This window comes from Opisthorchis viverrini, assembly GCF_000715545.1.
Source record: "Opisthorchis viverrini unplaced genomic scaffold opera_v5_454, whole genome shotgun sequence".
NCBI lineage: Eukaryota > Metazoa > Platyhelminthes > Trematoda > Opisthorchiida > Opisthorchiidae > Opisthorchis > Opisthorchis viverrini.
Window position 1 is genome coordinate 117438 of NW_008752105.1, and position 14317 is coordinate 131754.

The following is a 14317-nucleotide window of genomic DNA, read 5'->3' on the forward strand; positions in this document are numbered from 1 at the left end:
GAAGGTGCAAGGCGCATGCCAAATGATGGTATGATGGCGGTCAGTTTATTCAACAGGGCTTGCGCTTCGCTAAGGTCTTCAAAGATGAGGGCGATGTCATCTGGCTGAATTAGTGACGCTTCAAAGGTTACTCTAGTTAGGACATGTACTGCACATGCCAGAAGACCGTCTGACTTGCATAGCTGTCTTTGCTTAGCCCTGTACTAAGTGGAAGCGGCTGAGAGGTGGGCAGTGTGTGACCTGGCAACGAAGTATTGAAACACTAACTAGTAGAGTGAGTCGGTTTGACAGCTGCCGCCACTCTATATGGGAACCTCGGGACTCAACTCACCGATGACTGATGACTTTGTCAGAAATGGTCCAATCGCGCGGTCGGTGGTGCTCGTGCACCAGAGCTATCGCCTTCAATGCACAGCTACGCAGTTCTCGAACTAACCAAAGCTGCTATCGCCTTTATGTCTCGGCTGTATGTCCCACACTCTCCCACTTTCCGGTGATCGAAGCTGTAGCAGCTGGGACCATTTTGCCAAATGTACACAGTATATGGCTGATAAATTGTATTGATTGAGTTTAACAGTAAAGTTATTTTGTGGGGATTTCGGATAGGAAAGTCGAAAACCGTGTCTGTAGGGGAATTAGTCAGTGCATATAGTGTAGATAATCGCCGTTCTCTCTGAACTGAGACATATCGACGTAACTTTTATTTCAGTACTGGAAGGTGCGGATACACGTTTAGCATGGGTGTTCCTATCATGAGCATGCAAAATTGCCATAAGGAGTAATGACATGAATTTCAGGCCACAGACCGATAACAGTCGCTGTAAGTAGACTTGCAACAGATCGTTCAAGTCGTGATCGGAACCGATGTGTAAAGCCGATGGAAACCACTTCACGTGTCGGTTTGGTCTTTCCCTGAAATGTAGTTGGGTAACATTATATGAACATTGCTAATCATTCACTTTACTTCTGATTCACAGAGAGTCCCATCTCTCCTCCAAAAGGTTTCGAAGTTGAGTCTCATATCAGTCATTTTTTCATGTGCATTGTAATTGGTTTCTAGCAACGGATTCACAGTGCTTCGATGATTTTGAACAAATGAGCTCTACTTGAAGGACGTATTTTAAAAATTATCAGACTCCCGTCCTAATGACTGCAAGTAGAGAAAGTGAATCATCACCACTTATTCAGGACCAGCCCATAACTATCAAATTCCTTTGAGCCAATCGACTTGTTACCAATATGCCGAGAATTCAATCCTATCATTAGGTCGTCATTTCATTTGGCAACGAGTTACTGCTTATATATATATATATATATATATATGTATATATATATATATACGGACAGGACTTATCTAACTTTAATTAATTGCTTCCTCTCTACCTAGCCCGTTTTATTCTTCTTACTATTACAGTACGGCTAATTATTATGCGTAAATGCATTTGATTGAATCAGCCAGCCTTCACAGTATTCGCGAAATTTTCGGTTAAACTGATTATTAACCGTTATTGGAAAAGTTTACATCAGTGTATTACTACTTGCTTCAAACCTTTTGAACTTATTCTATTCGGCACTTTAATTTGGAACAGACAACAACACCTCTATGCATTCCTCTGTGAACGGGCTGGCTTTGCACACACTAAGTCAATCACTTACATCCCGGGTGCAGCTGATCCGAACAGACGATTAAATGGCAATAACCTGTTCATTTTTTTCACCCGCAAGCTCTGTCTTTTCGGACCACTTAATTTGCTTTCGGTCCACCCACATTCGTACGTTGGGTAGTCTGCCAGAATGGCTGAGCCGGAATGGTCGCATTAAAATCGGTGGCTAAATTTTACAATCAAATCGACCCTGTCTATAAAATCACAGTCCAGCAATGGACAGATTTGGTAGTATTTATGTCACTTAGTGATTCCCTAACCTACCGCGCATTTCACCCGGTTCTTATTCTGAGCGCACCCATCTGAGAATCTCGCATGAGACCAGCTCATTTGGAAACACCGCAGAAATAGCATAGGGATCTGTTCCTCCCTAGAGTGTATTTCTAGATCTGGAAGAGGCGGATGATGACAAAGTCTATAAAAAATATTTTACGAATGTTAAGAAAGCCCTATTTCATCCCCAACAATCATGAGGCAGTCAACTTTTTCAACCTATTCTGTCGCTTTACTGAAAGCGCATTTTTAATTTTCAACCCAGCTGTGTACTTTTTAACATTCTTACCTTATCGTGGACTTTCAAAATATCGCGACCAAGTTAATGTACGTTTTGTGTTTTCTTGGAGGAACTCTATCACATTTCTGTCAAGCTAGTTTATCATAGTGTTCGGGCTACCTATGTTTTCTTTCCAGACATTTGTTTTACCTTCAACTTCGACGCGATTTCTATGTCGGACGGCTTCGAACGAATTGCTCAGCGACGTGTGAACTTGCCGCCTATGCTATCCAAGGTGAGTTATGTCTGCGCGAATCAGTCATTCCGTCATTGGCACTCATTCAGTTTCATTCACTCTTTGGCTTGTTTCTTAAGTTAAGTATTTTCTGTAGGGTGTTCTGGGGTTTCATTCCAACAACTATCAATGGGTTAAGGGGATCCTTGAAATGTTCTTTGTTTTTCGACACTAGAGCTTGAACAGCCACTGTTGATTGCTTCTTACCTCAGGATATGTGCACGTTCACTCCAGTTATACAAGGTCGCTCTCTGGACACAAGTTGTTGATCATACATGTCATCCGCTGCAGTTGCGACGCCCACGCGGTTTCGTTACCATCACCATCGTCATCATCGTCATCAGTACTGATGGTTACATTGATGTAGAATACTGGTACTTCACGGTTGTATAACCATGTCAGTTTGTCCGAATAGAGTCCCATAGTGGAAAGGAGAGAAAAATGGGACAAGGTGGTGGACTTAAGGCCCGCCCACATCAAACATTCGGGGGTTTACACTCCCGACCTTCAGTCAGAGAATATGGACAGATAATGACAGCTTAAACGTCATTGTCGTCGTTTAGTTGCCGTATCATTCGGTGCCTCCATCCAAGCACAGGGAAGTCACGACCCCATCCTGGAATGCGCTCAGACTTTTGGTGACATCCCTCACCCCTTCTGCCACGCCATATTTTGTCCACTCCTGGCTTTCCTCCACTCTGAATTAGGCATGAAAAACAAGGCTCTCCTCGACAGACGGTAACTCGATATGCGTAACGCATGGACCAACCAACTTAGCTTGAATTACTGGGTGCGTTCTTTGAGTGAAGTACCGTCGACTTCGCCAAAGACCTATTCCCTGATCCCCCATCGACTGACTTGGGCCGACTCCACCTATAGTTCTGTGAGATCAATAGTCCATGATCCGAAAATGTCCCATATCCTTCGCCCGAAGTGGCTGATTCTAGAAGCCGCATAGTTCAGCCATACTATGGTGTACACGAACCTTATGGGGCCCTGTGTCACACCTTTTTAATGCCATAAATGGCACACATCGGTACACACAATTATAGCCCTTGATATTCATACATTGGTTTCGCCTGCCACACTGCCATCAAAGCTCAGGGACATTTGACATACTGCCCATCAAATTTTACTTATTAAAAAACTTCCAAAATGAACGCATATACTTGTATAACGTAAGAAACGCAGTAGCACTCGACGTTCACGATAGTTTAATAAAAATGCACGCCGATTCTGAAGTGAACAGATATGGAAATCAGCACACAGAGCACACATTTACAGTGGCTGGGTAGCAGTAAGGAGGAATCCGGAAGGAAGGCAATAGCCTGTGTGAATCGAAAACTGCTGGCACAAGTCAAGCAACGCAGAAGAATAGTTCAAGATTTCCAAAGAGCAGGTTACGGTTTCACACGTGGGGCTCAACGGTAGCTCAACGGATTCAACTCTAATAGAAAAGAATCGTTCAGCTGTAACACACTTTCGTGCCTAGCTGCTATGCTACCCGAAGGAAGCACGAGGCTGCTGTACTGCCAGGATGCTCAAGCCTAGTCAGGAGAAGTCGATTTGCAGAGGTCGGATTCGAACCACGGGTCTTACGTCAGTGGTTCAAATCTAAACCCACGTGCAGTCTTTTGATCAGTCTACGTACATTTGAGCTTTTCATTTCAAGCTCCTATTAAGCCTCCTTTCACTTTTCGACAACAACTATGTATATTATTAATTGTATGCGATTTTGGAGTATTTTAACAGTGTTTTATTTGCCTGTGTATTCGCGTCATTGACTTTGAAATTTTCACCTCACTCGCACTCCGCCTCCTCAGCACTGTACATAGCTCATGAAACTTTTCTTAGTCCTGTAAGCAAATCAAGCCGATCACCAGATCGTGAAGACAAGTTTACGTTTTCATCAGGAGCGTTTGGGTGCTGAAGGCGATAGTTTGTTTGCATCAGTCACACGCAACCGGAATTCAATTTAGAACCAATAAAAATCTAGATACTCAAATATTCTGTGACACTCAGATAAATGCGTAACCATTTCAATGACTCCTACTTATACTGTTGGACAACGGGTGAACAGAAGGTTCGGACGACAAATTTCCGGTACCTGAATTTAAAAAATTTAAGAAATTAATCTCTTCTTATTGGTCGACAAATTCATCAGTGCCTGCGGCACCTAACCCATGATTCGGCGTGATTTTGGCGAGAAACATTGGGTATATCTCGATAACGTATCTTTAGTACGCTAGCAATAGCAGAATTCCCAATCTGAAGTTTGTTTAACAACCAGGGTTCAAATAACGATTAAGTTTATATCTGGCCTTGTGTTTGGCTGATCGGTCATTGTATACTGAGGACAATATCAGTAAGAACGAGACAGTGGCTTTGAATTACGAGCTGCCAAACTTATAATTATCGGCCACACCCTGATACCGGTGTCCTCTGACGTGACACGTGAATACACGTTTTATTAACAGGTCTAGCTGCTTTTCGATGAGAACCATCCGTTTTAACGCACCACATAACTTCTGGTAAAATGTGGCACAGAGAGTAGAGATGGCTGATGCGTGCAACTTTATTACCAAATCGATGGCTGTCCTCGAGTTGATTGATCATTAATTAATGGCCCTTCTTAATTCTCATTCTCGATTGACAGTCAAAAATGGTGATAAATGATGCTTTGTAGTTTCTGAAGGAAATCTCCAATGGATAAGAATCTCTTTTCAGGACAGGTTCAAGTCCCCTTGAACGCGTTAGAGCTGACTGGAGACGCGTCGAAAATGCCTTTGAGTTTGTCTGGGAAATATGTGACGTCAACTAAAATGAAGCTGCTGGATTCCAAAAACCTTACTAGTATCGTGTATGCGGTTCTTATTGAGCTATGTAGGGGGGTCATTTACGTGACCATCTGATTGGAATTCATAGGTTTGGGCATCAGTACCGTCCATCTGTATTGTGCTGAGGGTAGATTTGTTCTATTTGTGAGTCCTTATGGTTCGGGTAATGGTTCATAGGGACTCACTTCTATTTGGGGGGAGTATCTAGAACTGCCGCCTCGCCGTGGTGGTCATCATATTTCGTTGCTACAATGATTCCGTGGAATTCTGGAATTCTGTTCCTTGATGTTCACGGTAGGAATACCGACTGGGAGAAGTTCGACGAAAACCCACTAGTTCCCTATCGCTAGGCTTCGTATTACGGTTGGTCTAGCGATAAAGTAGATCAACTATGAGAAAACTAGGGCATTCGTCCGGACGACTAATATGTGCATGGAAACTGCGATGCTACCTCTCCCCCTGGAAGGAGCGGTTAGTAAAACTCGTTCCTAAATCCGCACACTCCGATCACCCAACGGTTGACCACGATGACCACCGAATGCGGTTGAGATACAGCAGAAACGTACTAAGATCCCGATACGGTCCCAAAACGTATCTGCTATGCAGGACAGCATCGAAATTAAGGTACCTACTTCTTATTTCCTGCACCCTCAGACTGGGCCATCTCCTGTAGCCAAATAAATAAGAATAGTGGATCAACAGCTCCAACCGGTGTCTCACAAAAAAACCCATCAGTACTAATACTTCAGCTGTAATACCCTTCCATTGTTCGCTTATCGTTTATGATGGCCGAGGTACTGCTAGCAACCACTGCCTAACTGCTCGTAGTTTTGAGTCAGATAATGTTGCTTAACAAGACCCTATATATTCTTGCTTTTGAGTCAAATGTATACGATGTGGCACTTGATCTAACAGCACCTCTTCAGCCTAGGCAATCTGGAATTATCATTCGCCCTTACAACTCTTCATTCGCCGATCCTTCTCTCACGCCCCTCAAAGAAGCCTTTGTGCTTCATTTAGCTATCATTAACCCAACCGTTTCTGAGTCTGAATAAAACAAACGAAAATAAGTCTCTATTAAATTCAAGGGATCTGTTCCAAATTGCAGTTTTCAACATCCGTCCTCTGTGTCAAATTAGACAACAGGTATCTCTTGCTCCAACCTTGTCTTCTCTTTCAACCGGTGTGTCGCGTTTAAGGCCCCACTTCGATCAAACTCCCCAAACCCCTTTGCACGATTTCAGGCATTCTACCTTTCTTGTGTTTGGCCGTCTTGCTGGAATTGCTCATCGTACCGCCGTGTGGAATTTCAGTTTAGCCTGAGGATTGAGTGCACTTTACTGGATCGGATACCAGTAAACGGTCGCCTTTGCCCTTGTCAGGACACACCCAGACAAGGAAAAATCACATGTTCAGAGACCGACGCATCCCCAAGGTCACCGTCGGTTCCACACGTTCCGGATAGCAGGTGTGCTGATGGAGCTTACCAAACACAGCTTAGTAGCACGCGACCAGTGGAGTGGGTGTGAAGTTGTCCACGGCCGGAATGTCACCATTGGTTTCACAGAACGAACAAATGAACCACCATATTTGGCCCTTTAGTCATCCTATATATTTACCCAGACCTTCTGTATGTTTGCACTGACAGCATAGCTATGTTCAGGGTTCTCTGTCTTCTCCTTATCGCGCAGTCTGGCAGGTTCAGTTCAGACGTAACCAACAGACGGCCACCCACGATACAACAGCTGTGTTCGATCTACTCGCCCAAAAGCTAATGTATCTTGATACTATAAACTGTGTTTTATCTGTATAAACTTTGATAGACAGCATATGTGAAGTTGGGGTTGATAGATATGTTACGCTTGATTCGGTTGGCAAGGGGTACAAATATCTTGGACCTGAAGGATGGCGAGTGTCCAGGTTAGGTAAGTCCGGCAGAAGCCCATTTTGGCATCTGATTACGTTTTCGCTCTTACCCTACCTATAGTAGAGAGCGACGTCTTCACACGTGTGCTTAACATTATTGGCTTGAGCCAGTATAGTCACGCAACCATGCTGCCTGGAAACCACCAACTGAACGTCATTCGTGGAATCAATTGAACTAACTGGCATACAGCTACCGATGGAGGCACCCATATATTATTGTCTTTCATTTTGTAGTACACCACCTGACTTTGACCACAGCGCTGTACGAGCACGTATGTCCACCCGCTTCCCCCTGGAACACACCAGTCAGTTCACCTCCGGAGCAACTCTGTATCCTAGCCCTCCAGTTGAGTTTGCTGAGAAACTTTCAGAACTAAGCGGGTACTAATGATTATATGGATGGCCACTGAATAAAGGTGAAAGAATAGGTGCTCACAGCTTATGAAACCGTCTGCCCGAGGTAGTCTGCACATCCACTTGAACACTAGATCCTATCCTTATCAGCAACTCTCATTAATACCAGGAAAACTATACCAGCGACAAACGAATATGGTAGTGGACTCATATCCTTCAAATGCAAAATAGTGAAGAGTTCGATGATTTACAGAGGTGGATAGAGAAGGCCCGAAAAATAGAAAGAGCTTTTGTAACGGAAAGCAGTTGAACTCTCTTCCAGTTAATCTAATCAACTGGTTGGATAAAGACGAGTGTTAGCAGAACGATCTGAGAAAACGACAGGACCTCAATTCATTCATGGAAGCGTCGTTCTAAACGATGGACTGAACACTTTGATGAACAGCTCAATTGTTTCTATCAACTCAGTCTCTGGAAAGACCTTATGAATCCGAATGTAATGTCGACGCTACTCTCCTATTGAAAACGAAATTCAAGCGTGAAATTTCACTGCTTCAGTACAACGAAGTGCCTGGTCGCGATAGTTTGCATTCCGTATGCTTCAAAGGTGATGAATCCCTACTTGCTAACACGACGAATCTATTCCAAAATATCTGGGACAAAGAAAGTATACCGACAGAACGGAGCGCATCGACGTCAGTTCCTATATTAGGAATGGGCGCCAGAACACCTTATGGCCACCACCGGGACATCAGTTTACTTGACTAAAATTTCAAGAAACATCTAGAGCTATCCTGCGCAGGTTAGACCATTGTCGAAATAGTCAGATTCGTGAGAATCAAACTGGATTTTGCCTTTGGAAAGGCTGTATCCGTCGTACCTTCATTTCGGCACCACTTCTTTCGGCAAACAGCAATGTTTTTTCTTGATCCGAATGATAATTTTGACTCCGTCAGTCAGCAGGAGCTGTGGCAGTATCTGGCGATGAGAGACATCACCTCTAAATTAATGTCTCTATTAAAGCCTTTGTGTCTTCTCGCGTGGACGCCTATGTATCTACTGCAAACTCTCTAGCGTTTACCACATCAGGTGTTGTCTGACACATGGACCCTTCTTTGCCTTTCCACTTCGGCTTCTCTATTGATGTACTGCTTGGGTATTTTTTGCGCGCCTCCAACACCTCGGCGATCCAAACACTCCGGAAACTTTTGCTCACAGGCATTAAGTACTAAGATTATATCACCCTTCTTGGGTCCTTAGAAATGCCAATCACTTTGAACAACTTAAATAATTCTGCTGCACAGTCTGGCGTGCGCTTTATATCTGACGAAATCAAAACCCATAGCTTAGGTTCATAGTTGAACTTTAGTCACTGTGGACAAGGCCCATTAGACTGGCAAATGATGAAATCACATCTCAACTCAGAGAGATCCAGTTCCGTGGTTGCCAGCCTCCAACATTTATGGTATTGATTTGATATCAGTTTGTCTGTCAAGGATAGAGTACCGTACCGCGGTTTAACGTATCCTACATTATGGATCAAGTGTGGACGCCGCTTGACAATCGATGCCTCCAAAACATTGTACGGGTACCGTGGGGACAGCAGGCCAGCAGTTGTAAGGTTTTCAAGAAAGGCAACCCCCCACCCAATACTCAGTCAGTCACACTCCGTATGTTACTACGGCCGGGCCATGTGGTTCATATACCATTTGTCTTGCAGAATCCTCTTTGCCCAACAATGTATTGACTAGAGATCATCCAGGAGGGGTCAGTTCATGATCCGGTAACTAACCAAATCAGTCGCTTTGGTAATTATCTTCTGCCCAGGTGGGTGCGTAGGGATGAAACAATGACTGGTTGGTAACACCGATAGATGTGGCTATGTTTCAAAGTCAACGGTTATCCTGTATCGTAGCTCTGTTAATTTACATCAAGTTGAACGATCAGAACAATTCAGCGTCATCAAACTGGTTAGACCACTGAACTGACCGTCATTGGCCTATTCTCCTTATCCTCGTTAAATGAAACTGTAACAGCTGGGACCGCTGCGATTCAATACAAGGTTTATAGCTCAAAGACGACTGACTGGGACAAAGCAACCCGACCGTCCACCAATAACCTTTATTTGTTAGGAACAGGATTTACCCCTTTGAAGCACTCAATTCTGTCAAAAGTATCATGGAAAATGGGTGCCTCTGAGCACCTGGTGCTTTTGAAGATGTACCCGTTTTTTGTTCAAACAATGAGTTAATAATTAAGGTACTTTCATACTAAATTTCCGGATGTACTTTGTTGATTTGCGCATTTCAGTTTCCGCAATGATGGATAGTTTTGAGTTCAGAATCCACAAAACTGCGCTTAAATGGAAACTCAGTTCCGTCAATCAGAAACTTTATGCACCCGAATGACGATCTCTAGTACAGAAATTTTAAAGTGTAGCGAAGTTTGATATATTGGAAACCCTTAAATAGGAACAGGACTGTACAAATGAAGTGGTACTTGCAAATCTCACATAAGTGCCGTAGGTTCCTAAAAGAAAACCATCGCCGAGGCATCAGGTGCAGTATAGGGTGAGCGACATAAAGTTGTATTTCGAAAGTGTTTTGGAGGCTGAACCTGTTGGGTCTGCAACAGCATCCTTGGGTATAACTTATGACGTGGGTCCATAAGCATTCTGGCAAGGATATCCATCAGCATCCTACCACATCTGTGAATGTGACTTTCTCGAAAAGTATTGTAATAGTAAATCCAATCTTAGTGACAAACCCACGACGGAGTTATATAGCACTAACATATTTACACTAGATCAAAGATGGAACATGTTACAGAAAAATGACATGCAAATAAAACAGCAATGTGGGAAAGGAGCCACGCCCTATGGTCCAGATTCAAGATATCTTACTGTTTCTACACACCCACAATCTGCGCAGAGCACCTTACCGTGATGATCAATTTGAACGCAGCGATTTTGCTTTTGTGAATCCGCGGCAGGTTTGGAAAAGGACGATATTCTACAGTCTTTAGTGTATAACTTGTTTTAACCAGCTGTTTGTTCAGACGGTCAGCTGACATTTCGCAAGTAGTCAGGATGGTTTATCCGAATGATTAAGCGACCCTTGCGGTGGATGTGAGGTTCCTAGGATCTGAGCAAACCTTTATTCTGACTTTCATGTTGCTCCGATGCGAGTGCTGCAATTATCCACTGGGATTATGCCTCTGAATGCGTAAATGAAACACACTTATTCGTCAGATCGGTATACGAATTGCCGAGATGTGCGGTCTCGCTTTGGCTGTATGAAATTTCCAGTTGAAGAGATGGTACTGGATCTTTATGCGGTCTTTGAACTCATGAAACGCTTTCGCACACATCGTAGCCAGGTGGACACTGAACAGAACGGGAAGAAGGACGCAACATTGCTTTGCTCACGTACTTATTTCGAAATCGGAAGAAATCAACACTTGATAACCTTGACAATATTTCCGGAACAGCCTAGCTTTGGACGACGGTCTATAACGCCTTACTACTTCTTTTTTGAAATACACAAGCGCAACTCTGCATCCACCTCGTTATTCAGGGCGTTTTCTTCAAAGATAGCAGCGATTAGTTGGTTGGGTAAGGTACTTGACAAGATTGTATCTGAAGTGCGAAAAAAACCGAGCCCTTTATGGTTGCTCTTTATTTCCCTTCACTATGAAAAGGAGTTCATTGCCTTTGGATCACCAGGGAACGTTTGCTGTCCTTGAAATCAGACAGACGATCGATTAGTATAACCAGTTTGGACAGTTCGGTAATTAATCCCTCTTCTCCGGCAGCCTCCCCGTTTTGTAGTTTATGAACCGTCCTTTGAAATTCAGGCTTAGTAGGTTGTCCTTGAATCCATGCTCACGGATACTGGTTGCAGGATAACTGGAATTTGTGTTGCGTGAGTTTGTATTATAATAATACGGGTACATTTCTGTTAGTCCGAATTTTTGGCGAATTACGTGGACACTGGTATTAACTGCTTTCTAAATCAGTTGCCATAGATGTATCCATTGTACCAGTTCATTCTATATTTGTCTAACGATTACTCTTTTGTCGCTGGAATTGGCAACATTGGGGACACGTTCAAGTATTTTGGCTGACTGCTTACGCAAGCTTGAGAACTTAATTGCAATGCTTTCACTTCCTCGCTATCTTTCTAACTCCCATTTTCCTAGCGGATCATGAACTGACAAGTATTCCAGAGGGATTTGATGTTGTTAACATTCCTGGAGGCATGTGTATCCTGCCGGACATACCTACAGAGGTGGTAGACCTAATTCGGTACCGATTAAAGCGGTTACTGTAAGTGATTTTGAAATCCTTTATATTTATTCCGAGTATTTTTGCGAGGTTATAATCATCCAACCTTGATTCACAATGTGGAGGTGTCGCCCAAATTGGTTTACGTTGGCGCAGCCCTACAACAGCCTTTTCGGGATTAGCTACCTTTTGTAATCTGTGCGAAAACACCTGGCTTTCAAACAGGTAATCGTTTAGACAAAGCTTGGAAAACCTGTTCTCACTGACTGATGTGCACTATGCCGGCAAACAATGAGTAACGCAACTTTTTAACTCGAAACGTTCCTTCTATATCCTACCTTACTCTGAGAATGGCGGGCCTTAAGCGACCTGGCCATATTCGATTGGTTCTGTACTCAACTCTAGTATTTGAGTGAGTTCCTGATAAAGTTCTAACTTCACACTCGTACACATGTGTAATCTCTCTCAACAAAGTCACCGTGGAGTCCCCTGTTTGTTGTAATATTTGTATTCTTCGCCAGTGTATGCATCGTCTTGATGTTCCACTGCGAAGAGATTCGATAAACCTTCATTGGTTGTCTGAGAATCCGTTATTAGGTTACTGCATACATATATGCTCAAAATCGAACAACGCACAAATTGGTACTTAATTCGGGCGCCAATTCCAGCGCAACTGTCTGTGGATTTAGTGCAAACTGTCCCAAGTCACTTTGCGATAGTTTCCTCAGTTTGTCTTTTTCGATAAGCGTTTGTAATTACCTAGGGACAGAAGATGCCGTTATATGCGTCGTTCGGCTCGTCTTCCGACTATGCAACAACAAAAAATTTTTCTCCAACTTATAGTGGACTTTCTAAAGAACAAGCTAAGGATGAATTCATTCGGAGAGCTTGTGAAATCGAAACATACGGAATGGAACCCTTTCAAGTTATGGTACGTTTCCTTGCTTCGATTTTCTCCTGCACCGCTTGTGTTTCTTCTTGAATGTGCGAAAATGGTGGTGTTTTAGGGCGCCAAAAAACACCCAGAACATCGAAATCTTTCACTTTTTGTAGGCATTTACTTTCAAAAGTTTCGAGCCCTTCAAAAAACCTTTAGGAACTCATCAGGTAAACCGCACTACCACGCGTCCGCCATTTATTTTGACTGAATGTCTAGCTTATGGCGTTGGGCCAAAAGCACACTCTTTAGGACATGTTAACCTCATGTCGAGCCATCCTTAGACATCTATCAGGACGGTTTGAGATTCCTGTTGAACTATCTAAGAAGTTACCATAACATCTGAACAACAAGAAAAACAAGACACTCTAAACCATATTTGTGGTAAACACTGGTCTTCGGTGGATAAGTCGCTGACAGTTAGCAGTCCGTGGAATTAGAAATAAATCAGAGGTTTATGAGAAAGGTGTGATCGGACATGCAACCTTCACTGAAGCCCCGTACACGGATCAAATGAGTTGGCCGAGTTTCTCTAATCCTGACCCCGCTGTTTTACACACATTCCAAGCACCTGACTTAGAGATTATGCACTACTCCGTCAGGATCGATTAGAAACTGTTGATTTGCCAGTAGTCACATGAGTCGCATCAAACAGACTCGCAGATAACACGCACCGATAAACAGCTCATTAACAACGTCTTATGATGAAATGTTCTCAAACAAACTGCTAAGCGTATTCCTAGTTTAACAGTTGATTTGATCAACAGGCATATCTGTGTTAACATTCGACCTCTAAGTTTCAGCATTTCTCCGCAGAGCTCAAGTGATAAAAAAGTCGCATAATTTAACTCACTTTCCTCACCGATGATTTTTCAACACGCGATCCACAGTAGTCACGCCGAATTACTCTCATTCGGGCACGGCTTCTTGAAGAAAAAGGGCTGAACATCCAGCCATGCCTTGAACGCACCTGAACTTTCTTCCACTCTCAAAGTTCCCGAAATGAGACGGTTCCCTGATAATCATGTTTGACTCACGAGTTTTGCCGATGCCCGAAGTAGCAATACTAAATCAATCGTTTGTCTGCTGTTTCAACACGAAAATTCTACTCATCCTAATGGAATATAAACTAGCGGGCCCCGATTAGGTGTAGCAAACATGTGGGCCTAATCGAAAGTTAGAGAAAGAACTGTGTCAAGCATGCTGACTGAGGACCCCAAGGCCCAGTAATTAATTGATCGATGAGTCGGACGTGCAGATGTATGGACGAACGGTTATGCCTACTAACTTTCATTTATTTGCACGAACTATTTTGGAGAATATTTAAAAAATATAGCCAAACGTGCTAACCGAAATGATGTAGGTAGATAGCAATCATACCTTGGATGAACTGTGAATATCATCATCATCGTCATCAGCAGCATGCCATCAGTGTTCAACACCGATGCTTTCCTGCCGTAAAACCATATTTGAAAGCCTCTTTGCAAAGAAAAGAGTAACGATGGATGGGAAAGGGACTTAATGCT

The 14317-nt window shown here is 43.2% G+C and overlaps 1 protein-coding gene across 1 annotated transcript in view; it reads left to right on the forward strand.

Moving 5' to 3' along the window:
• Window positions 1–14317, forward strand: part of T265_11095 (hypothetical protein) — a gene marked incomplete at both ends in the record, with an annotated part of 68217 nt that overhangs the window by 27678 nt on the left and 26222 nt on the right. The window contains 3 exons of the mRNA XM_009177659.1: window positions 2355–2452; window positions 11770–11896; window positions 12698–12785. Coding sequence (XP_009175923.1) covers window positions 2355–2452; window positions 11770–11896; window positions 12698–12785 — 313 coding nt within the window. The remainder of the gene's footprint in view (window positions 1–2354; window positions 2453–11769; window positions 11897–12697; window positions 12786–14317) is intronic.